General features: G+C 43.0%; 1 protein-coding gene across 7 annotated transcripts in view; it reads right to left on the reverse strand.

The window, feature by feature from the left end:
* The window catches only part of FLT3LG (fms related receptor tyrosine kinase 3 ligand), a 109807-nt gene that overhangs the window by 30321 nt on the left and 54014 nt on the right, over positions 1-25472 (reverse strand). For all 7 annotated transcript variants that reach the window (XM_069742345.1, XM_069742347.1, XM_069742344.1 and 4 more), the window contains exon 2: positions 5870-5951. In XM_069742345.1, the coding sequence (XP_069598446.1) occupies positions 5870-5899 (30 nt within the window). In that variant the 5' untranslated portion in view covers positions 5900-5951. The remainder of the gene's footprint in view (positions 1-5869; positions 5952-25472) is intronic.

Consider the following 25472-nt stretch of genomic DNA (forward strand, 5'->3'; position numbering starts at 1 on the left):
AAGGCTGATGGCTATAAAAAATAAAAAAAAAAGGACCGAAGAGAAGCTAAAGAAGACACTTCAGGAAAAACATTCTAAAAAAAAAGAAGGCTGGCCGCTATAAAAGAAAGGACCAAAGAGACGCTAAAGAAGACGCTTCAGAAAAACCATTGTGTTTTGCTGAAGTCTCTTCCTGTAGCGAAACTTGCTGGATACTCCGGTGTCTAAAAGACGTCATGTGCACAAACCCTGAAAATAAAAATTATAAAAAAATGCTCCATGATTAACCCCTTTACCCCCAAGGGTGGTTTGCACGTCAATGACCAGGCCAATTTTTACAATTCTGACCACTGTCCCTTTATGAGGTTATAACTCCGAAACGCTTCAACGGATCCTGGTGATTCTGACATTGTTTTCTCGTGACATATTGTACTTCATGATAGTGGTAAAATTTCTTTGATAGTACCTGCTTTTATTTGTGAAAAAAACGGAAATTTGGCGAAAATTTTGAAAATTTGGCAATTTTCAAACTTTTAATTTTTATGCAATTAAATCACAGAGATATGTCACACAAAATACTTAATAAGTAACATTTCCCACATGTCTCCTTTACATCAGCATAATTTTGGAACCAATTTTTTTTTTTGTTAGGGAGTTATAAGGGTTAAAAGTTGACCAGCAATTTCTCATTTTTACAACACCATTTTTTTTTAGGGACCACGTATCATTTGAAGTCATTTTGAGGGGTCTATATGATAGAAAATGCCCAAGTGTGACACCATTCTAAAAACTGCACCCCTCAAGGTGCTCAAAACCACATTCAAGAAGTTTATTAACCCTTCAGGTGTTTAATAGGAATTTTTGGAATGTTTAAATAAAAATGAACATTTAACTTTTTTACACAAAAAATTTACTTCAGCTCCAATTTGTTTTATTTTACCAAGGGTAACAGGAGAAATTGGACCCAAAAAGTTGTTGTCCAATTTGTCCTGAGTACGCTGATACCCCATATGTGGCAGTAAACCACTGTTTGGGCGCATGGGAGAGCTCGGAAGGGAAGGAGCGCTATTTGACTTTTCAATGCAAAATTGACAGGAATTGAGATGGGACGCCATGTTGCGTTTGGAGAGCCACTGATGTGCCTAAACATTGAAACCCCCTACAAGTGACACCATTTTGGAAAGTAGACCCCCTAAGGAACTTATCTGGATGTGTGGTGAGCACTTTGACCCACCAAGTGCTTCACAGAAGTTTATAATGCAGAACCGTAAAAATAAAAAATCATATTTTTTCACAAAAATTATATTTTTGCCCCCAATTTTTTATTTTTCCAAGGGTAAGAGAAGAAATTGGACCTCAAAAGTTGTTGTCCAATTTGTCCCGAGTACGCTGATACCCCATATGTGGCAGTAAACCACTGTTTGGGCGCATGGGAGAGCTCGGAAGGGAAGGAGCGCAGTTTGACTTTTCAATGCAAAATTGACAGAAATTGAGATGGGACGCCATGTTGCGTTTGGAGAGCCACTGATGTGCCTAAACATTGAAACCCCCCACAAGTGACACCATTTTGGAAAGTAGACCCCCTAAGGAACTTATCTAGAGGTGTGGTGAGCACTTTGACCCACCAAGTGCTTCACAGAAGTTTATAATGCAGAACCGTAAAAATAAAAAATCATATTTTTTCACAAAAATTATATTTTTGCCCCCAATTTTTTATTTTTCCAAGGGTAAGAGAAGAAATTGGACCTCAAAAGTTGTTGTCCAATTTGTCCCGAGTACGCTGATACCCCATATGTGGCAGTAAACCACTGTTTGGGCGCATGGGAGAGCTCGGAAGGGAAGGAGCGCCGTTTGACTTTTCAATGCAAAATTGACAGGAATTGAGATGGGACGCCATGTTGCGTTTGGAGAGCCACTGATGTGCCTAAACATTGAAACCCCCCACAAGTGACACCATTTTGGAAAGTAGACCCCCTAAGGAACTTATCTGGATGTGTGGTGAGCACTTTGACCCACCAAGGGCTTCACAGAAGTTTATAATGCAGAGCCATAAAAATAAAACAAAATTTTTTTCCCACAAAAATTATTTTTTAGCCTCCAGTTTTGTATTTTCCCTAGGGTAACAGGAGAAATTGGACCCCAAAAGTTGTTGTCCAATTTGTCCTGAGTACGCTGATACCCCATATGTGGGGGGGAACCACCGTTTGGGCGCATGGGAGGGTTCGGAAGGGAAGGAGCGCCATTTGGAATGCAGACTTAGATGGAATGGTCTGCAGGCGTCACATTGCGTTTGCAGAGCCCCTAATGTACCTAAACAGTAGAAACCCCCCACAAGTGACACCATTTTGGAAAGTAGACCCCCTAAGGAACTCATCTTGATGTGTTGAGAGCTTTGAACCCCCAAGTATTTCACTACAGTTTATAACGCAGAGCCATGCAAATAAAAAATATTTTTTTTTCCACAAAAATTATATTTTAGCCCCCAGTTTTGTATTTTTCCAAGGTTAGCAGGAGAAATTGGACCCTAAATGTTGTTGTCCAATTTGTCCTGAGTACGCTGATACCCGATATGTGGGGGGGGAACCACCGTTTGGGCGCATGGGAGGGCTCGGAAGGGAAGGAGCATCATTTGGAATGCAGACTTAGATGGATTGGTCTGCAGGCGTCACATTGCGTTTGCAGAGCCCCTAATGTACCTAAACAGTAGAAACCCCCCACAAGTGACCCCATATTGGAAACTAGACCCCTCAATGAACTTATCTAGATGTGTTGTGAGAACTTTGAACCCCCAAGTGTTTCACTACAGTTTATAACGCAGAGCCGTGAAAATAAAAAATCTTTTTGTTTTACCACAAAAATTATATTTTAGCCCCCAGTTTTGTATTTTCCCAAGGGTAACAGGAGAAATTGGTCCACTAAAGTTGTTGTCCAATTTGTCCTGAGTACGCTGATACACCATATGTTGGGGTAAACCCCTGTTTGGGCACACAGGAGAGCTCGGAAGGGAAGGAGCACTGTTTTACTTTTTCAACGCAGAATTGGCTGGAATTGAGATCGGACGCCATGTCGTGTTTGGAGAGCCCCTGATGTGCCGAAACAGTGGAAACCCCCCAATTATAACTGAAACCCTAATCTAAACACACCCCTAACCCTAATTCCAACGGTAACCCTAACCACACCTCTAACACTGACACACCCCTAACCCTAATCCCAACCCTATTCCCAACTGTAAATGTAATCTAAACCCTAACCCTAACTTTAGCCCCAACCCTAACTGTAGCCCCAACCCTAACCCTAGCCCTAACCCTAGCCCTAACCCTAGCCCTAACCCTAGCCCTAGCCCTAACCCTAGCCCTAACCCTAGCCCTAACCCTAACCCTAGCCCTAACCCTAACCCTAGCCCTAACCCTAGCCCTAACCCTAGCCCTAATGGGAAAATGGAAATAAATACATTTTTTTTTATTTTTCCCTAACTAAGGGGGTGATGAAGGGGGGTTTGATTTACTTTTATAGCGAGTTTTTTAGCGGATTTTTATGATTGGCAGCCGTCACACACTGAAAGACCCTTTTTATTGCAAAAAATATTTTTTGCAATACCACATTTTGAGAGCTATAATTTTTCCATATTTTGGTCCACAGAGTCATGTGAGGTCTTGTTTTTTGCGGGACGAGTTGACGTTTTTATTGAAAACATTTTTGGGCACGTGACATTTTTTGATCGCTTTTTATTCCGATTTTTGTGATGAAGAATGACCAAAAGCCAGCTATTCATGAATTTCTATTGGGGGAGGCGTTTATACCGTTCCGCGTTTGGTAAAATTGATAAATCAATTTTATTCTTCGGGTCAGTACGATTACAGCGATACCTCATTTATATCATTTTTTTATGGTTTGGCGCTTTTATACGATAAAAACTATTTTACAGAAAAAATAATTATTTTTGCATCGCTTTATTCTCAGGACTATAACTTTTTTATTTTTTTGCTGATGATGCTGTATGGCGGCTCTTTTTTTGCGGGACAATATGACGCTTTCAGCGGTACCATGGTTATTTATATCTGTCCTTTTGATCGCGTGTTATTCCACTTTTTGTTCGGCGGTATGATAATAAAGCGTTGTTTTTTGCCTCGTTTTTTTTTTTTTTCTTACGGTGTTTACTGAAGGGGTTAACTAGTGGGACAGTTTTATAGGTCGGGTCGTTACGGACGCGGCGATACTAAATATGTGTACTTTTATTGTTTGTTTTTTTTATTTAGATGAAGAAATGTATTTATGGGAATAATATTTTTTTTTTTTTTCATTATTTTGGAATATTTTTTTTTATTTTTTTTACACATTTGGAAAATTTTTTTTTAACTTTTTTACTTTGTCCCAGGGGGGGACATCACAGATCAGTGATCTGACAGTTTGCACAGCACTCTGTCAGATCACTGATCTGACATGCAGCGCTGCAGGCTTCACAGTGCCTGCTCTGAGCAGGCTCTGTGAAGCCACCTCCCTCCCTGCAGGACCCGGATCCGCGGCCATCTTGGATCCGGGGCTGGAGGGAGCAGGGAGGGAGGTGAGACCCTCGCAGCAACGCGATCACATCGCGTTGCTCCGGGGGTCTCAGGGAAGCCCGCAGGGAGCCCCCTCCCTGCGCGGTGCTTCCCTGCACCACCGGCACATCGCGATCATCTTTGATCGCGGTGTGCCAGGGGTTAATGTGCCGGGGGCGGTCCGTGACCGCTCCTGGCACATAGTGCCGGATGTCAGCTGCGATAAGCAGCTGACACCCGGCCGCGATCGGCCGCGCTCCCCCCGTGAGCGCGGCCGATCGGCTATGACGTACTATCCCGTCCAGGGTCAGATAAGCCCAGGGCACCTCGACGGGATAGTACGTCTAAGGTCACAGAGGGGTTAAGTCTTTATCCTTGGTATTTCCACATTTTAGCAAAATGTCTGACTTGTCAAAAATATCATTTAGTCACTGGTCTATAATAAATAATTGCAGTTAGAGATAAGCGAAGCAGCAAATCAACTCAAGGTAAATTGATTTTGCCTAAATTTGACAAAAAAAATTTGCATTCTCCTTAATTTGAATTATTGTGATTTGCACTCAAAAAACAGGCAAAAAGACTCACCCTAAAGACCCCATACTTTTTAGATTAATGTTGACCGAACCCGCCAATATCGACTGGCTTGGTCGACAGTTTAATGTATATTGGGGCAACGGCCGAGTGATAGGGAAGATGTCAATACGACGTATCCGATTTTGGACTGCTGGTTGCATTGTTCTTGCGCAACGCAAGTCTTATCGAATCTGCCCCATAATTTTTTTACTGAGTTTTTGAATGGAAACTCCAAGTTTTTGAAGAGAGTGTAGGTATGGACACGCAACGTCTTTGACAAGTGAATTCCGCCTGGAATCGGTTTCAAAAAGGATCACGAAAACAAAAATATTAACAACAAAGAGCAATGCAAAAATGACTTGCTGTGCACAAGTTTAGTCTTTGTTACTTCTTTTAAACACTTCTAGATTTGGAAACTGTTACGTGTTTACATGATGTAGAATGGTCAGTCTTCGGGGGGCTTCCATAGGTTACAGCTTAATATAGGAAAAAAAGAAGCTGGTGGTTGAGCTGCCGCAAAACCTACGACAAAACCACCAGTGAGGCTCTCTAAGAAAAAAAGACTACCGACTTTTTCTTGAAGCCTCTTCGCCTATGAAAACCTTCGCACATAAACTATGAAGAGCTTCCATTCAGCTTATGCTCCAAGAACTCCTAAAAAAAAAAATCAGTGTGCACATACCACAAAAAAAAAAAGTGAGCTTCCTGAAGTCATTTCCTCTAAAATTGCAATTATGATGTATTTTCATTATCATATGAAAATAAAAATGTATATTTACCTTTACCCTTAAAACATGACAATTAATCATATCTTCATAGCTGAATTTTGAGGCTGGGGGTGAAAAAGGAGGCCGTGATTTCCTGTAAGAGAGTACTGTTAGTTAATAAAAATTATTTAAAAAAAAAAAAAAAATCTTCAAAATAATCAAATTCACATTTTTGGCTTTCGAAATTTAAAAATGGAATTCATTGTAAAATTAGATTAGGATAATTGGGCACATTACACATTGCAAGCATGGACACTGGAAAGAACATAGTCACCGATCCCATTAGGCACTCTTAGGCATGCTTTTCCCAAGAAACAGAGCCACTCTTAGTCATTGGTTGTCTCTTTTATTGTGGCTCAGCTACATTCAAGTGTATCATATAGCCCCTTCATACAAATGATAGTATCTTTGGTTTTACCAAACCCCTTAAAGACATTCAATGTACATGTACAAATTAACTCTTTAGAGACCCAGACCTCTCTACCATCAAGAGTACCCCTGGGACAATGATAGTTATGGTCCCAGATCCAGGGACAGTGTTAGGCCAATCTCCCTTACTTGATACCATCACATCGTGACCATTATGGAGCTGACATATGCTTATAATTGCAACTAAGTGGGTAGACAGAGAGGGGGGGGGGGGTGGTCTCCAAAATTCATAATAACACTATACCTGTGCTAGAGGAAATAACTTTTAATTTGTATGCAAATTAGGGGACTTCAGTGCATCATGTCCAAAATTTCTGTGCACTGTTACACCGCCTTATTTGCATATTTGTAAACTTCCACAGCTTTAGATTGACAGTGATTCCTTTCCAAAACAAACACTGCCTGGACCTTTGCCACTATGTGCGTGCACTTCTTTGGTCCCTCTGCTCCTCACCGCCACATCTTCTCATTGCTGCCGTGGGCGTTGGTGTCCCCAATTGTTCACATGCGCGTGCAAGGCCACAGCACTTGTTGTGACATTTCACACGCTTGCACAGAATCCTCCCAGGCCTCATCAGAGCCCAATGTCCCGGCCTAGCATGAGGGGAAATTTAAGTGCTCGTAGCTGTGATCAGAAGATGAGGTGACGACTGGACAGGTGACAGTGAAGAGCGGTGGGGCCGTAGAGATGAGCGGTGAGGTGAATGTAAGGATTTCTTTTATTTTTTACATTTATTAAACTCTGGGTTTGAAGATTTCCCAGAGCATAATAAAGGACATTACTACATTTGTGGAGAATAACTTCTCGGTGAATCGATTTCGAAATCCAGTCGAACAGGTGAATTAGAATTTTGCCAGATCCGTTCGTACTTAGTTAACACAAAGTGTGAAAAATCCAAATCATTTAAAAAAAATATTTTTTTTGAAAGTAGTAAAAAAGAAAACGGTAAGTAAACTATATAAATTCTGTATCACCATTGCGGTACTAACACACAGAACAAATTTACCATGTCAATCTAAAATGCGCCGTAAACAAAACTCAAAAAGATATTGTGTAAATGATAGGGGTTTGTTTTTCTTAATTCTAGTTCACAAAGAACTTTTTTCTGCTTTGCAATATGTTACACATAATATTAAATAACGTCATCGCAAAATACAACTCACCATGAAAAAAAACATTCTCTCACGCGACTTTGTTGGTCCGAGAAAAACACAATTTGCTCTCTTGGTAAAAAAAATGAAAAGCGAAAGTGAAAAGAAAAATAGACTTGGCGATGACAGAGGTTGCCAGATCTCTAGATTATATGTAGCCCAGTAAGTAGATAACATAGCCACATTACCCAATTAGATTTTCACATACACCTCATAACCATTTTTTTTTCCAGATAAAATGAGTCCTTTGTCCCCTATATGCCTTTCACGTTTCCGAATAAGGGTTCAATTGCTTTCCGATTTGCATATTATTATTATTTATTGTAATAGCACCATTTATTCCATGGCACTTCATATGTGAGGAGGGGTATACATAATAAAAACAAGTACAATAATCTTAAACAATAAAAGTCATAACTGGTATAGGAGGAGTGAAGACTCTGCCCACAAAGGCTCACAATCTACAAGGGATGGGTGAGGATACAATAGGTGAGGGTAGAGCTGGCCATGCAGCGGTTTGGTCAATCGGTGGTAACTGCAGGTTGTAGGCTTGTCTGAAGAGGTGGGTCTTCAGGTTCTTTTTGAAGGTTTCGATGGTAGGCGAGAGTCTGATGTGTTGTGGCAGAGGGTTCCAGAGTAGGGGTGATACGCGAGAGAAATCTTGTATACGATTGTGGGAAGAGGAGATAAGAGGGGAGTAGAGAAGGAGATCTTGTGAGGATCGGAGGTTGCGTGTAGGTAAGTACTGGGAGACGAGGTCACAGATGTATGGAGGAGACAGGTTGTGGATGGCTTTGTACGTCATGGTTAGGGTTTTGTACTGGAGTCTCTGGGCAATGGGGAGCCAGTGAAGGGATTGACAGAGGGGAGAGGCCGGGGATAGCGGGGGGACAGGTGGATTAGTCGGGCAGCAGAGTTTAGAATAGATTGGAGGGGTGCGAGAGTGTTCGAGGGGAGGCCACAGAGCAGGAGGTTGCAGTAGTGAAGGCGAGAGATGATGAGGGCATGGACTAGGGTATTTGCAGATTCTTGGTTGAGGAATGAACGGATTTGTGAAATATTTTTGAGTTGACGTTGGCAGGAAGTGGAAAGGGCTTGGATATGTGGTTTGAAGGAGAAATCAGCGTCAAGGATTACCCCGAGGCAGCGAGCTTGTGGGACTGGGGAGAGTGGGCAGCCATTTACTGTAATGGTTAGGTTTGTTGGGGGGGGGTCGCGTGAGATGGGGGAAAGATGATGAATTCTGTTTTGTCCATGTTAAGTTTGAGAAATCTAGCGGAGAAGAAGGATGAAATAGTAGAGACATTGAGGGATTCTGGTTAGTAGGGAGGTGATATCTGGTCCAGAGATGTAGATCTGTGTGTCATCATCATAGAGGCGATACTGAAAGCTATGAGATTCTATGAGCTGTCCCAGGCCAAAGGTGTAAATGGAGAAGAGCAGGGGCCCAAGGACTGAACCTTGTGGGACTCCGACAGATAGGGGGCGAGGTGAGGAGGTGGTGTGTGAGTGGGAGACGCTGAATGTCCGGTCTGTTAGGTATGATGAGATCCAGGATAGGGCCAAGTCTGTGATGCCAAGGGATGAGAGGATCTGTAATAATAGGGAATTGTCCACTGTGTCAAAGGCAGCCGACAGGTTGAGGAGGAGGAGGACAGAGTAGTGTCACTTGCTCTTGGCGGTTAAGAGGTCATTGGTGACCTTAGTTAGGGCTGTTTCAGTGGAATGGTGTGACGGGAAGCCAGATTGTAAGCAGTCCAAGAGGGAGCAAGAAGAGAGATGGGAGGACAGTTCAAGGTAGACGTGTTGTTCCAGTAGTTTGGAGGCATAGGGGAGAAGTGATATAGGGCGATAGCTAGATACAGAGGATGGGTCAAGAGAGGGCTTTTTGAGGATAGGTGTGATGGAGGCATGTTTAAAGCTTGAGGGGAAAACACCAGTTGTTAGTGACAGGTTGAAGAGATGGGTTAGGGTTGAGATGAAGACTGTGGTGAGGTTTGGGATGTGGTGGGATGGGAGCGGGTCAAGTGCACAGGTGGTGAGATGCGATCATGAGAGTAGAGTGGAGAGTTGATCTTCTGTAATGGTGGAGAAGTTGGTTTTGAAGGTGGAGGGCTGGGAAGTCGGGAGGAAGGGCTCTGGGGGTTGTTGACCAAAACTGTCTCTGATGCCATCAATCTTCTGCTTGAAAAATGAGGCAAAGTCTTCAGCTGAGATGCGTGAGGAGGGAGGAGGTGCTGGGGGATGGAGGAGAGAGTTGAAGGTGTTGAATAACTGTTTCGGGTTGTGAGACAGGGAGGATATGAGAGATGAGAAGTAGGTTTGTTTAGCTGTGGCGAGTGTGGTCTTGAAAGTAGTGAGGGACTGTTTGAATATGATGAAGTGCTCGTTGGAGTGGGATCTTTTCCATCTGCGCTCAGCAGCCCTGGAAGCTCGCCTCAGTTCTTTGGTCAGGCTGGTGTGCCAGGGCTGTCTGTTGATTTTGCGAGCTTTGGTATGTGTAAGTGGGGCAGCAGATTCCAAAGCTGCAGCTATTGTGGTGTTATATAGAGCGGCAGCGTCATCCGCATTGTGTATGGAACTTATGTCTGTGAGAGGGAGGAGGGATTCAAAGAATGAATGTAGGTCAAGATGTTTAAGATTTCTGCGAGGGTGTGAAAGTTTGTGGGGTGGGGATTGTAGACATGGAGTGGAGAGAGATGAGAATGTGAGAAGGTTGTGGTCAGAGAGTGGAAGAGGTGAGTTAGAGAGGTTAGACAGGGAGCAGAGGCGGGTGAAGATGAGGTCCAGTGTGTAACAATCTTTGTGAGTGGCTGCAGAAGACCATTGAGTGAGGCCAAAGGAGGAAGTGAGAGATAGAAGTTTAGTGGCAGCTGAGAGGGAAGTGTCAATGGGGATGTTGAAATCGCCCATGATGATAGTAGGGATGTCCGCAGAAGGGAAATGAAGTAGCCAGGTGGTGAAGTGGTCAAAGAAGGTGGTGGCTGGCCCTGGGGGGTGGTAAATGACAGCCAGTTGGAGGTTGAAGGGGGAGTAGATGCACACAGAGTGCACCTCAAAGGAAGGGAGGGTAACAGAGGGTGGCAGTGGGATTGGGGTGAAGGAGCAGTTATCTGACAGGAGAAAACCAACTCCTCCGCCATGCTTGCTGCTGGGGCGGGGTGTGTGAGAAAGGTGGAAGCCACCGTAAGAGAGTGCAGCAGGGGAGGCTGTGTCAGAGCTCCTGTTAGTGGGACAGGGGAAGCGGGGGCTGGGCGAATGGATATAAGGTTAGAGAGGTTACGGAAGTTTGTGATAGAGCGTGGATGGGAGGTAGAAATGACTGTGGGAATGTGGTGAGGAGGACCAGGATTTGGAGAGATATCACCAGCAGTGAGAAGGAGCAGAGACAGTGTTAGCAGGTGGGAGCAGGAGAGGGCATGAGGGGGCTGCCTGTGCTTTGAGACAGAGGATTGTATGTTAAAGAACAGTTCTGAGGAGGAGGTGAGATGGATGGGGAGGATTGAAGAGGAGATGAACAGTTCTTTACTTGGTGTGGGGATTGGGGGAGGTAGCAGAAAGTGAAGGATTATAGGGGTGAAAGTGAAAATAAACAGAAACATTGTTTACAGTGACTGGCCAGTTACCTTCAGTTCCAATTCAGGTTTTAATTCTAATGTAATCCACACTTTTAGGACACACTTCTAAGGGTTCACACAGCAGACTAAGGTCATTGCAGACTTTTGCTATGCAATATATGGAAAACTAAGTGTGTTCAGGTGTGAAGCAGAGAGGAGTGGTCTCTGCTCATCTTGGTCAGAGAATTAAGAGTGAACCAGATGCAGACAATCAAGCCTGAGTAAACAAGGTCACAAATATCACAGGGTAAGCTGGGGTTAGCTGAAAGGCATACCATGTGAATGCTAGGAGCAGAGGGAAGTCTATGTGCACAGCTGGGTGCATACTAAATTTACCCATTTCAGTGAATGAGTTTGCGAGAAAAATGGACAGTATGTGGCATCCCTGCTGAATCCATGTTCTGCCAGACTAAGGGCTCTCAGACGTCTGCGATCATTGGTTCTCGAATCACAATGCACGGACTGACCGCACACCTCCTCAGTCGAGCGTGACAGCCTTGGATATTTATGAAACTGTCACACTCGGTTCAGATGGGCAGTCAGTCCGTGCATCGTGATCTATGCATTGATCTTCGCTCTGTTACTGTACCTATGTATGGAGTTTGGCTCTATTACTGTATCTACAGTGGGGGAAATAAGTATTTGATCCCTTGCTGATTTTGTAAGTTTGCCCACTGACAAAGACATGAACAGTCTGTAATTTTAAGGGTAGGTTAATTTTAATATTGAGAGAAAGAATATCAAAAATAAAATCCAGAAAATCACATTGTATAAATTATATAAATGCATTTTGCAGTGAGAAATAAGTATTTGATCCCTTTGGCAAACAAGACTTAATACTTGGTGGCAAAACCCTTGTTGGCAAGCACAGCAGTCCAGCGTTTCTTGTAGAGGAATTTTGGTCCACTCCTCTTTGCAGATCATCTCTAAATCATTAAGATTTTGAGGCTGTCGCTTGGCAACTCGGACCTTCAACTCCCTCCATAAGTTTTCTATGGGAATAAGGTCTGGAGACTGGCTAGGCCACTCCATGACCTTAATGTGCTTCTTTTTGAGCCACTCCTTTCTTGCCTTGGCTGTATGTTTTGGGTCATTGTCTTGCTGGAAGACCCAGTCACGACCCACTCTTAATGTCCTAGTGGAGGGAAGGAGGTTGTCACTCAGGATTTTATGGTACATGGCTCCATCCATTCTCAAATTGATGTGATGAAGTAGTCCTGTGCCCAAAGCAGAGAACCCCCCCCCAAAAAAAAACAATGTTGCCACCTCGATGCTTGACAGTGGGGATGGTGTTCTTTGGGTCCTAGGAAGCATTTTTCTTCCTCCAAACACGGCGAGTTAAATTAATGCCAAAGACCTTAATTTTTGTATCATCTGACAACAGCACCTTCTCCCAATCACTCAGAATCATCGGGCCTGTACATGTGCCTTCTTGAGCAGAGGGACCTTTCAGGCACAGCAGTACTTTAAACCTTTATGGCGTAATGTGTTACCAATGGTTTTCTTGATGACTGTGGTCCCTGCTGCCTTGAGATCATTAACAAGTTCCCCCTATGTAGTTTTATGCTGATCTCTCACCTTCCTCATGATCAAGGATACCCCACGAGGTGAGATTTTGCATGGTACCCCAGATCGATATCGATTGGCGGTAATTTTGTATTTCTTTCATTTTCTTACTATTGCACCAATAGTTGTCCCCTTCTCACCCAGCGTCTTACTTATTGGTTTTGTAGCCCCCAGCTTTGTACAGGTCTATGATCCTGTCTCTGACATCCTTAGAAAGCTCTTTGGTCTTGCCCATGTTGTAAAGGTTAGAGTCTGACTGATTAATTGAGTCTGTGGACAGGAGTCTTTTATAAAGGTGACTATGTAAGACAGCTGTCTTTAATGCAGGTAATGAGTTGATTAAGAATGTCTAACTGGTCTGTAGGAGCCAGAACTCTTAGGCTGGTTTCACATTTGCGTTTAAAAACGCAGCGTTTTAAACGCAAACGCATTTGGTGAAAAAACGCATGTAAACGCGTTTAAACGCTGCGTTTTTTAGACGCATGCGTTTTTGCATGTTTTAATACAAACGCGGCGTTTTGACGAGTTTACATGCGTTGTTACCTGTGTTTGCATTTTTTAAACGCATGATGAGAAGTGTGTGACAGCTGCCAATCAAAATCAACAAGAAAACTCACTATAAACAGAAATAGCTAGGGTTAGGATCCCTAGTAACCTAGTAACCCTAGGGATCCTAACCCTAACCCAAACCCTAAGGGATCCTAACCCTAACCCAAACCCTAAGGGATCCTAACCCTAATCCTAACCCTAGGGATCCTAACCCTAAGGGATCCTAACCCTAACCCGAACCCTAGGGATCCTAACCCTAACCCTCAGGGTTAGGGTTAGGATCCCTTATGGTTAGGGTTAGGATCCCTAGTAACCCTAGGGATCCTAACCCGAAACCTAACCCAAACCTTAAGGGATCCTAACCCTAACCCGAACCCTAACCCTAGGGATCCTAACCCTAAGGGATCCTAACCCTAACCCTTAGGGTTATGGTTAGGATCCCTAGGGTTAGGGTTCGGGTTGGGGGATGGCTTATCAGTGTGTATTCTTGTGTTTTTCTATTAAAACGCGTTTAAAAACGCATGCAAATGCATGTGCTTAAAAACGCATGCGTTTAAATAGACAGCAATACGTTTTTTTGCCGCAAAAAAAGCATGCGGTTTTTTTGCGGCAAAAAAATGCCGCTAAAAATTACTACATGTTGCATTTCTGCAACAAAACGCATGCATAGAAACGACGCATGCATCGTCAAAACACGGCAAAACGCATGCAAAAAACGCATGCGTTTTTAATGTTAAGTATAGGGAAAAAAGCATGCTTTTTTTGCGCTAAAACGCAGCGGCAAAAAAACGCTAATGTGAAACCAGCCTTAATGGTTGGTAGGGGATCAAATACTTATTTCTCAATGCAAATAAATTTATATAATTTATACAATGTGATTTTCTGGATTTTATTTTTGATATTCTATCTCTCAATGTTATAATTAACCTACCCTTAAAATTATAGACTGTACATGTCTTTATCACTGGGCAAACATACAAAATCAGCAAGGGATCAAATACTTATTCCCCCACTGTATGTACTGAGCTTGGCTCTATTATGGGTTTTATGTAGTTGGCTCTATTACTGTATATATGCAGTAGTTTTGCTTCTATTACTGTATCTATGAAGTAAACCTGATTCTGTAATCATATCTATGCAGCAAGCCAACTCTGTGACTGTATCTACGTAGCATGCCTGGTTCTTGTCACACACACCTGTCTCTGCTTTGGCGACAGCCCTTTATCCTTTTTTTAGGACTAGCTTCCTTTGCTATGTTCCACACCAGGTTTCGCATGTTGGCCAGCGAACTTTAGTGACATCATCAGCCAAGGACCATTTAAAGCTGACTCTCACCGATGACAGTCTGAATATAGAGCAGTTAGCATTCAGTTTCCCGAGGCTTTCGAGTAGCCTCATTAGTTTTCCCAGTTGGCTTTCTTCTCTGCAAGCTCCTACGGTTTCAACAACTTGCATCTATTTCCTGGCTCAGACCTGCTGATTAACCATTCATTTACTGCAAGCATAACAAACTCCTCACTGGACTTGTTAATACCACAAATGCTGCTGCATCCAAGTGATTTCTTCTCTTTGAACAAATTTTCCTCTTCATCTCTACAGCCATTGGCTAGCAAATTGCTTGCTGATCTACGCTTCATCTGCTGTAAGTATTACGCACTCTCCACATAACTTGATCACATTATGCTGCAGCAATTTCTAGACTTGTTATATATATCTTCAGCTACATTGTTTGTCTATACCAGGGGTCTCAAACACATGGCCTGTTTTCTGAAACCTCAGCCCAGAATCAATATTTCATGAAAGGAGACAACCCCTTTAACAGAAGCTCATGCAAGATGGCTGCTCCCATAATCATGTATACAAAATACAATTAAAAAAAAATAATTCAAAATCGGAAAATCAAAACAGATTACAAAACAAAGAATTTGTATCACTATTTGATGTTAAATATTAAAAAAAATAAAATACTAGATGCTATGTTGTCTTTAGAGGGTTGAACATTGACTTAGAGCCACCAGCAATGGATCCTTTCCAACTTTCCATTATTTTAGCTCTCATATGCAAAAGGTAAAAACTGAATTTCAGTATTACTGCAGAAGTGGGGCAGCACGGTGGTGCAGTGGTTAGCACAGCAGCCTTGCAGCGCTGGAGTCCTGGGTTCAAGCCCCACTAAGGACAACATCTGCAAAGAGTTTGTAACATAGTAACATACATAGTAACATAGTTAGTAAGGCCGAAAAAAGACATTTGTCCATCCAGTTCAGCCTATATTCCATCATAATAAATCCCCAGATCTACGTCCTTCTACAGAACCTAATAATTGTATGATACAATATTGTTCTGCTCCAGGAAGACATCCAGGCCTCTCTTGAACCCCTCGACTGAGTTCGCCATCACCACCTCCTCAGGCAAGCAATTCCAGATTCTCACTGCCCTAACAGTAAAGAATCCTCTTCTATGTTGGTGGAAAAACCTTCTCTCCTCCAGACGCAAAGAATGCCCCCTTGTGCCCGTCACCTTCCTTGGTATAAACAGATCCTCAGCGAGATATTTGTATTGTCCCCTTATATACTTATACATGGTTATTAGATCGCCCCTCAGTCGTCTTTTTTCTAGACTAAATAATCCTAATTTCGCTAATCTATCTGGGTATTGTAGTTCTCCCATCCCCTTTATTAATTTTGTTGCCCTCCTTTGTACTCTCTCTAGTTCCATTATATCCTTCCTGAGCACCGGTGCCCAAAACTGGACACAGTACTCCATGTGCGGTCTAACTAGGGATTTGTACAGAGGCAGTATAATGCTCTCATCATGTGTATCCAGACCTCTTTTAATGCACCCCATGATCCTGTTTGCCTTGGCAGCTGCTGCCTGGCACTGGCTGCTCCAGGTAAGTTTATCATTAACTAGGATCCCCAAGTCCTTCTCCCTGTCAGATTTACCCAGTGGTTTCCCGTTCAGTGTGTAATGGTGATATTGATTCCCTCTTCCCATGTGTATAACCTTACATTTATCATTGTTAAACCTCATCTGCCACCTTTCAGCCCAAGTTTCCAACTTATCCAGATCCATCTGTAGCAGAATACTATCTTCTCTTGTATTAACTGCTTTACATAGTTTTGTATCATCTGCAAATATCGATATTTTACTGTGTAAACCTTCTACCAGATCATTAATGAATATGTTGAAGAGAACAGGTCCCAATACTGACCCCTGCGGTACCCCACTGGTCACAGCGACCCAGTTAGAGACTATACCATTTATAACCACCCTCTGCTTTCTATCACTAAGCCAGTTACTAACCCATTTACACACATTTTCCCCCAGACCAAGCATTCTCATTTTGTGTACCAACCTCTTGTGCGGCACGGTATCAAACGCTTTGGAAAAATCGAGATATACCACGTCCAATGACTCACCATGGTCCAGCCTATAGCTTACCTCTTCATAAAAACTGATTAGATTGGTTTGACAGGAGCGATTTCTCATAAACCCATGCTGATATGGAGTTAAACAGTTATTCTCATTGAGATAATCCAGAATAACATCCCTCAGAAACCCTTCAAATATTTTACCAACAATAGAGGTTAGACTTACTGGCCTATAATTTCCAGGTTCACTTTTAGAGCCCTTTTTGAATATTGGCACCACATTTGCTATGCGCCAGTCCTGCGGAACAGACCCTGTCGCTATAGAGTCACTAAAAATAAGAAATAATGGTTTATCTATTACATTACTTAGTTCTCTTAGTACTCGTGGGTGTATGCCATCCGGACCCGGAGATTTATCTATTTTAATCTTATTTAGCCGGTTTCGCACCTCTTCTTGGGTTAGATTGGTGACCCTTAATATAGGGTTTTCATTGTTTCTTGGGATTTCACCTAGCATTTCATTTTCCACCGTGAATACCGTGGAGAAGAAGGTGTTTAATATGTTAGCTTTTTCCTCGTCATCTACAACCATTCTTTCCTCACTATTTTTTAAGGGGCCTACATTTTCAGTTTTTATTCTTTTACTATTGATATAGTTGAAGAACAGTTTGGGATTAGTTTTACTCTCCTTAGCAATGTGCTTCTCTGTTTCCTTTTTGGCAGCTTTAATTAGTTTTTTAGATAAAGTATTTTTCTCCCTATAGTTTTTTAGAGCTTCAATGGTGCCATCCTGCTTTAGTAGTGCAAATGCTTTCTTTTTACTGTTAATTGCCTGTCTTACTTCTTTGTTTAGCCACATTGGGTTTTTCCTATTTCTAGTCCTTTTATTCCCACAAGGTATAAACCGCTTACACTGCCTATTTAGGATGTTCTTAAACATTTCCCATTTATTATCTGTATTCTCATTTCTGAGGATATTGTCCCAGTCTACCAGATTAAGGGCATCTCTAAGCTGTTCAAACTTTGCCTTCCTAAAGTTCAATGTTTTTGTGACTCCCTGACAAGTCCCCCTAGTGAAAGACAGGTGAAACTGTACAATATTGTGGTCGCTATTTCCTAGATGCCCGACCACCTGCAGATTTGTTATTCTGTCAGGTCTATTAGATAGTATTAGGTCTAAAAGTGCTGCTCCTCTGGTTGGATTCTGCACCAATTGTGAAAGATAATTTTTCTTGGTTATTAGCAGAAACCTGTTGCCTTTATGGGTTTCACAGGTTTCTGTTTCCCAGTTAATATCCGGGTAGTTAAAGTCCCCCATAACCAGGACCTCATTATGGGTTGCAGCTTCATCTATCTGCTTTAGAAGTAGACTTTCCATGCTTTCTGTTATATTTGGGGGTTTGTAACAGACCCCAATGAGAATTTTGTTACCATTTTTCCCTCCATGAATTTCAACCCATATGGACTCGACATCCTCATTCCCTTCGCTAATATCCTCCCTTAAAGTGGACTTTAGACAAGACTTTACATAGAGACAAACCCCTCCTCCTCTCCGATTTTTACGATCCTTTCTAAACAGACTGTAACCCTGTAAGTTAACTGCCCAGTCATAGCTTTCATCTAACCATGTCTCGGTTATTCCCACTATGTCAAAGTTACCTGTAGATATTTCTGCTTCTAGTTCTTCCATCTTGTTTGTTAGGCTTCTGGCGTTTGCGAGCATGCAGTTCAGAGGATTTTGTTTTGTTCCAATCTCCTCACTGTGGATTGTTTTAGAAATGTTCTTACCTCCCTTCTGAGTATGTTTTCCTGGGTCGTCTTTGTTCAAGTCTAATGTTTTTCTTCCCGTCCCCTCTTCTTCTAGTTTAACGCCCTCCTGATGAGTGTAGCGAGTCTTCTGGCGAATGTGTGTTTCCCAGGTTTGTTGAGGTGTAGTCCGTCTCTGGCGAGGAGTCCATCGTACAAGTAATTCACACCGTGGTCCAGGAATCCGAATCCTTGTTGTCTGCACCATCGTCTTAGCCAGTTGTTTGCATCAAGGATCCTGTTCCATCTCGTGGTGCCATGCCCGTCTACTGGAAGGATAGAAGAAAAAACTACCTGTGCATCCAGTTCCTTTACTTTCTTCCCCAACTCTTCAAAGTCCTTGCAGATTGTCGGTAGGTCCTTCCTTGCCGTGTCATTGGTGCCAACATGTATCAGAAGAAATGGGTGGACGTCCTTGGAGCTGAAGAGCTTTGGTATCCTATCGGTCACATCCTTGATCATCGCACCTGGAAGGCAGCATACTTCTCTTGCAGTTATGTCCGGTCTGCAGATGGCTGCTTCTGTGCCTCTCAGTAGTGAGTCTCCCACCACCACCACTCTTCGTTGCTTCTTGGCTGTACTTTTTGCTGTCACTTGTTGCTGTGTGCCCTTTTCTTTTTTGCTTGCTGGTATTGCTTCATTCTTAGGTGTGCCATCTTCATCCTCTACAAAGATTTGATATCGGTTCTTCAGTTGTGTGGTTGGTGATTTCTCCATGGTCTTCTTGCTTCTTTTGGTCACATGCTTCCACTCATCTGCTTTTGGAGGTTCTCTGACACTTTTTTCACCTTCTGTGACCAGTAGAGATGCTTCTGTTCTGTCTAGAAAGTCTTCATTCTCTTTGATGAGTTTCAAAGTTGCTATTCTTTCTTCCAGACCCCGCACCTTTTCTTCTAAAAGGGCCACTAGTCTACACTTCTGACAGGTGAAATTGGATTCTTCTTCTGGTCGATCTGTGAACATGTAGCACATGCTGCAGCTCACCATGTAGGTTGTCACATCTGCCATGTTGCTCCTAGATCCTGCTGACTTGCTGTGTGTTTTCCTTCTTGTGTAATCTACTCAGCCAAGCTCTCTTGCAATAATGTCCTACAGGCAAAAATTCGGTGATGCTTTCGAAGCAGCTGGTCCCGGCTGTACCCAACGATCTTCTAGCTTAGGGAGACTTCGCTTCTCCCAGAAGGCACCTGGAATATGCAAATTAGCCTCCTGAAGCTTGAATCCCTGGTTTGGTGATGCTTTCGAAGCAGCTGGTCCCGGCTGTACCCAACGATCTTCTAGCTTAGGGAGACTTCGCTTCTCCCAGAAGGCACCTGGAATATGCAAATTAGCCTCCTGAAGCTTGAATCCCTGGTTTGGTGATGCTTTCGAAGCAGCTGGTCCCGGCTGTACCCAACGATCTTCTAGCTTAGGGAGACTTCGCTTCTCCCAGAAGGCACCTGGAATATGCAAATTAGCCTCCTAAAGCTTGAATCCCTGGTTTGGTGATGCTTTCTAAGCAGCTGGTCCCGGCTGTACCCAACGATCTTCTAGCTTAGGGAGACTTCGCTTCTCCCAGAAGGCACCTGGAATATGCAAATTAGCCTCCTGAAGCTTGAATCCCTGGTTTGGTGATGCTTTCGAAGCAGCTGGTCCCGGCTGTACCCAACGATCTTCTAGCTTAGGGAGACTTCGCTTCTCCCAGAAGGCACCTGGAATATGCAAATTAGCCTCCTGAAGCTTGAATCCCTGGTTTGGTGATGCTTTCGAAGCAGCTGGTCCCGGCTGTACCCAACGATCTTCTAGCTTAGGGAGACTTCGCTTCTCCCAGAAGGCACCTGGAATATGCAAATTAGCCTCCTGAAGCTTGAATCCCTGGTTTGGTGATGCTTTCGAAGCAGCTGGTCCCGGCTGTACCCAACGATCTTCTAGCTTAGGGAGACTTCGCTTCTCCCAGAAGGCACCTGGAATATGCAAATTAGCCTCCTAAAGCTTGAATCCCTGGTTTGGTGATGCTTTCTAAGCAGCTGGTCCCGGCTGTACCCAACGATCTTCTAGCTTAGGGAGACTTCGCTTCTCCCAGAAGGCACCTGGAATATGCAAATTAGCCTCCTGAAGCTTGAATCCCTGGTTTGGTGATGCTTTCGAAGCAGCTGGTCCCGGCTGTACCCAACGATCTTCTAGCTTAGGGAGACTTCGCTTCTCCCAGAAGGCACCTGGAATATGCAAATTAGCCTCCTGAAGCTTGAATCCCTGGTTTGGTGATGCTTTCGAAGCAGCTGGTCCCGGCTGTACCCAACGATCTTCTAGCTTAGGGAGACTTCGCTTCTCCCAGAAGGCACCTGGAATATGCAAATTAGCCTCCTAAAGCTTGAATCCCTGGTTTGGTGATGCTTTCTAAGCAGCTGGTCCCGGCTGTACCCAACGATCTTCTAGCTTAGGGAGACTTCGCTTCTCCCAGAAGGCACCTGGAATATGCAAATTAGCCTCCTGAAGCTTGAATCCCTGTATGTTCTCTCCGTGTTTGCGTGGGTTTCCTCCGGGCACTCCGGTTTCCTCCCACATTCCAAAGACATACTGATAGGAAATTTAGATTGTGAGCCCCAACGGGGACAGCGACGATAATGTGTGCAACCTGTAAAGCGCTGCGGAATATGTTAGCGCTATATAAAAATAAAGATTATTATTATTATTAAGTGAGCGTAGATCTTTCTAGTCTCTTCTGTGGCCGCTCACTACATTACCTCCCCCTCGGTGCAGCAAGCAACCGTAGCAGAGATTAGAAATTCATTTTTGATGATCAGTATAGAAAGTGTATATTCCAGTTTCCTGGCATTAAAAAAGTTGCATGTTTTTTGCACAAACCACATTTGACAAAAAAAAAAAAAAAAAAAAACTTTTTGCCATTTTTGGACAAACTAAAGCAAAAAAAAATCTTCTCGGGATCACAGCTCAGTTCGTCAAAGAGTGTCAATGTCAGAAGTAGGTAGGTGCAATATAAAACAGTAATTCTGTAACAGTTTGGCTTCAGCCTGTGTTCTCGGCTCCAAAAATAGGACAGGGCAGAAATAGAACGTAATACTTATCCACCGCCATTCTCTAGTTCCCACCAGAAGTCAAAGACCACAGTTATGTAAATGTAATGGCCAGATAAGAAGCAACAACCCATAATAAAACCGGGCAGAGGTCATCAGTGCCAATGAGCAATAATATACGGAACACTTATAAGTCATCCCAAACGAAAAGCAAAAAATATAACTCAGTTTTAGTTAATATGGACCTGTTCATATTAAACCATGTGAATATGCAAATTGTCTCTTCAGAGAGAAGAGGACTAGAACTCTAGAACCACCTATCAGAAGTAGCAATCCTAAAAGTCAATATCAACCCTTTAATGAGCCTTGAAATATGACTTAGGACAAAATCCAAACCAGAATCTCAATTTGCGGACACTGTGTTTCAGGGTGTTGCCACTCATCAGTGCAAAGCATGAGATCTTATCTGGATAGGTGAGAGGAGAGGTCTAAGGGTAACATTTTTACTTATGGAGAGTGACAAGCCAGGCCTGGCATGTCAGAGTGAGGAGACTTACTAGCCATACATGCACCTCTGGGAAATTAAATTATGCTAATTCTCAGAGCTTCTTACCTAGCCAAATCAGATCTCATACTTTGCACTGATGAAGGGCAACATCCTGAAACACTATTTCTGCAAATTGAGATTCTGGTTTGGCTTTAATCCTAAGTGATTTTGCAAGGATCGTTAAAAGAGTCTATATTGACTTTTAGGATTGTTGCTTCCAATAGGTGGTGCTAAGAGTTCTAGTACTCTTCCTTTCTGAAGAGACAATTTGCATATTTAATTTCCAAGAGGAGAATTCATGGCATATACGGTAAGTCTCCTCACTGTGACATGCCGGACTTGGCTTCTCACTCTCCACAAAGAGAAATGCTACCCCTTAAACCCACATTATGTGAATGACATTTTTAAAGGTGTCCAGGCCAAAAAAAAAAAACTTTGCCAAAGGGATTGGATATGAAAAAATTTCAAATTTTATTCGCTTATATTGTTCCAATTATCCCTCAACAACACTACAAACATCATCACTGTACCCTTTGGGACTCACCATATAAATTATCATATCAGTATGTCTTTGGAGGAAATCAACGCTAACACGAGAACATACAAACTCCTTGCAGACGTTGTCCTTGGTAGGATCTGAACCCAGGACCCCATCGCTGCAAGACAGCAGTGTTGACCACTGGGTCACCATGCTTCAGTCATATCGACAGGTACCCACCTGGATCCAGTCCAGTTTGCCCCTTGGTCTGTGTAGAGACACGAATTGATGATGTTGTCATTACACCAGACGCCGGCCGAATCCGGCCTGTGAAGGGCGGCAACAGTCAAGTGACTTTGTGCTGTGCCTCATCATAGAACATGCAATGGTGCACTCACTGCTCAAGTCACTTGACCCCTGCGGTCAAAGGTCAGTTGATGGAACAATGACATCACCATTTCTTGACTCTTCACAGACCATATAGCGACCTGCACTGGATCCAGGTAGGTGAGTATGATTAAGTTTTTTATTTTTTACGTATCCAGTCCCCTTAAAAAGTTTAATTTTGCCTGGAAAACCTCTTTAATTTAATGCCAGCATAAATATTGGATGCACTATAATAGGACTGCATAATGCTAAAATGTGGTGAATTTATTATACTTGCTTATATAGCACCATCATATTCTACAGTGAATAAATAATATTGCCGAAGCGTAATAAAAAAATATCATAAAGTGATTCAATACTATCAAATAATTACAATAGTGACTGAAAATGACACCATAATAATCTTAAACAATACCGCCATAGCGTGACTGATAACCTCGATTGTGTAGTGAATGAATACCGCCACATACTGAGTAAACGATACCATCATAAGGTTTCCTAACAATGAAATGAAGCAATAAGGAATTACCATATGTACTCGAGTATAAGCTGAGATTTTCAGCACTTTATGCTGAAAAAGCCTCCCTCGGCTTATACACGAGTGAGGGTCCCACAAGATGGAGGGGGACCAGCAGCGGCGGAGCAGAAGTTCACAGGAGGCAGGAGCTGGCAGCTGCGGCTAAAGCCTGTGCTCACTGCTAAAGAGAAATGAATATTCATTGCGCTGGCAGTGAGTATTCATTGCTTTTTAATAGTGTGCACAGTAGTCGCAACCGCCTGCTTCCTGCTGCAGTCAGGTGATCACATGTGCCCGCTACTTAACAGAAATGAATTTTCACTTCTTTCCACTCCCATGGGCATGGAGTGCACTGAATATTCATTCACTTAAGTAGCGGCACACGTGATCGCCTGGACGCCGCAGTAAGCCGGCGGCTGTTCCTACTGTGCCTGCTACTAAATAGCAAGGAATGAATACTCACTTCCCTCCACACACAGAGTGGAGAGCAGTAAGTACACCAGCAGCTGTCCTCTGCTTGTAAGCAGCGCATGATGCCAGTATGGGGATGAGGGTGCTATGCATACCAGGATAGGGATGAGGGGGCCATGAACACCAGGCTAGGGATGAGGGGGCCATGAACACCAGGCTAGGGATGAGGGGGCCATGAACACCAGGCTAGGGATGAGGGGGCCATGAACACCAGGCTAGGGATGAGGGGGCCATGAACACCAGGCTAGGGATGAGGGGGCCATGGACACCAGGATAGGGATAAGGAGCCATGCACACAAAAATGGGGATGAGGAGGCAATGCATTCTGGGATAAGGATGAGGAGACCATGCACACCAGGATAGGGATGAGGGGGGTCATGCATACCAGGAGGGAGATGAGGGGGCCATGCATACCAGGATAGGGATGGGGGGCCATGCATACCAGGATAGAAATGAGGGGGCCATGCATACCAGGATAGGGATGAGGGGGGTCATGCATACCAGGAGGGGGATGAGGGGGCCATGCATACCATGATAGGGATGAGGGGGGTCATGCATACCAGGAGATGGGATGAGGGGGTCATGCATACAAGGAGGGGGATGAGGAGACAATATATACCTGGCTTATACTGGAGTCAATATGTTTTCCCTTTTTTTATGGTAAAATTAGATGCCACGGCTTATACTCAGGTCGACTTATACTTGGGTATATATGGTAAATGAAATCATATCCTGATGACTTTAATACTGTAGTGTTACTTTTAGTACTGCTACATTGTGACAGAATAATCCTACAACATAAAATAAAATAATATCTCCATGCAGTGAACAAATAATACAACCAGCTACTAAATATCATCATACAGCAAAGGACTAATAATGACATATAGTAAATAAATATTACCGCCATACAATAAATAATACACCCATTCAATGACTGACTAAATAATACTAATACAAATCATAAGAAAAACTGAGTACAGCTCTTTGAATTCTATAGTTTTTCATATCAGGATATTATAATAAAAAAATTACCAATTCCATAGAAATTAAGAAGGTAAGTAACTTTTAATATTGCTAATTAAATGCCCTTGATTAATTGTTCATAAGCAATTGTGACAATCTCTATAAAAGCAGAAGTTCTGGCAGTTTGCTGGTCTGGAGTATTCATGGGTGTCACAGTGTTAAGAACAAAAGACATCAGCAATGATCTCCAATTGTTGCTACGCATCATTCTAGGAAGGGTAATAAGGTCATTTCCAATCTATTAGCATCCAAGATTCTACACTGCGAAAGATCATTCACTAGTAGAAAACATCCAAGACAGTTGACAATCTTCCCAGGAGTGGATGACCAATAAAATTTACATGAAAGTCAGACCAAGAAATTGAAAAAAAAAAAACCACTCAGATTCTAAAGGCCTCAATATATTAAATTTCAAGTTCATGAGAATACAATTGGAAAGAGGCTGAACATGTCCAGCTTCTTTGGAAGGGTTGCCAGGCGAATGGCTCTTCTTTCTAAAAAGAACATGGCTAACGTTTACAAATTCGCTTCAGAACAAACCAGAAGATTCTTAAACCATGCCCTCTAGGTACTGGCAAATTCTCCTGTCTCCAAGTGCCAAGGAGAAGACAGCTTTCTCTGCACCTGACGACCTCTTCCATTATGCCCAGATGCCGTTCGGACTACAAGGTGCCCCAGCTACCTT

The sequence above is a fragment of the Ranitomeya imitator genome, chromosome 10 (genome assembly GCF_032444005.1).
Source record: "Ranitomeya imitator isolate aRanImi1 chromosome 10, aRanImi1.pri, whole genome shotgun sequence".
Taxonomy (NCBI): Eukaryota; Metazoa; Chordata; class Amphibia; order Anura; family Dendrobatidae; genus Ranitomeya; species Ranitomeya imitator.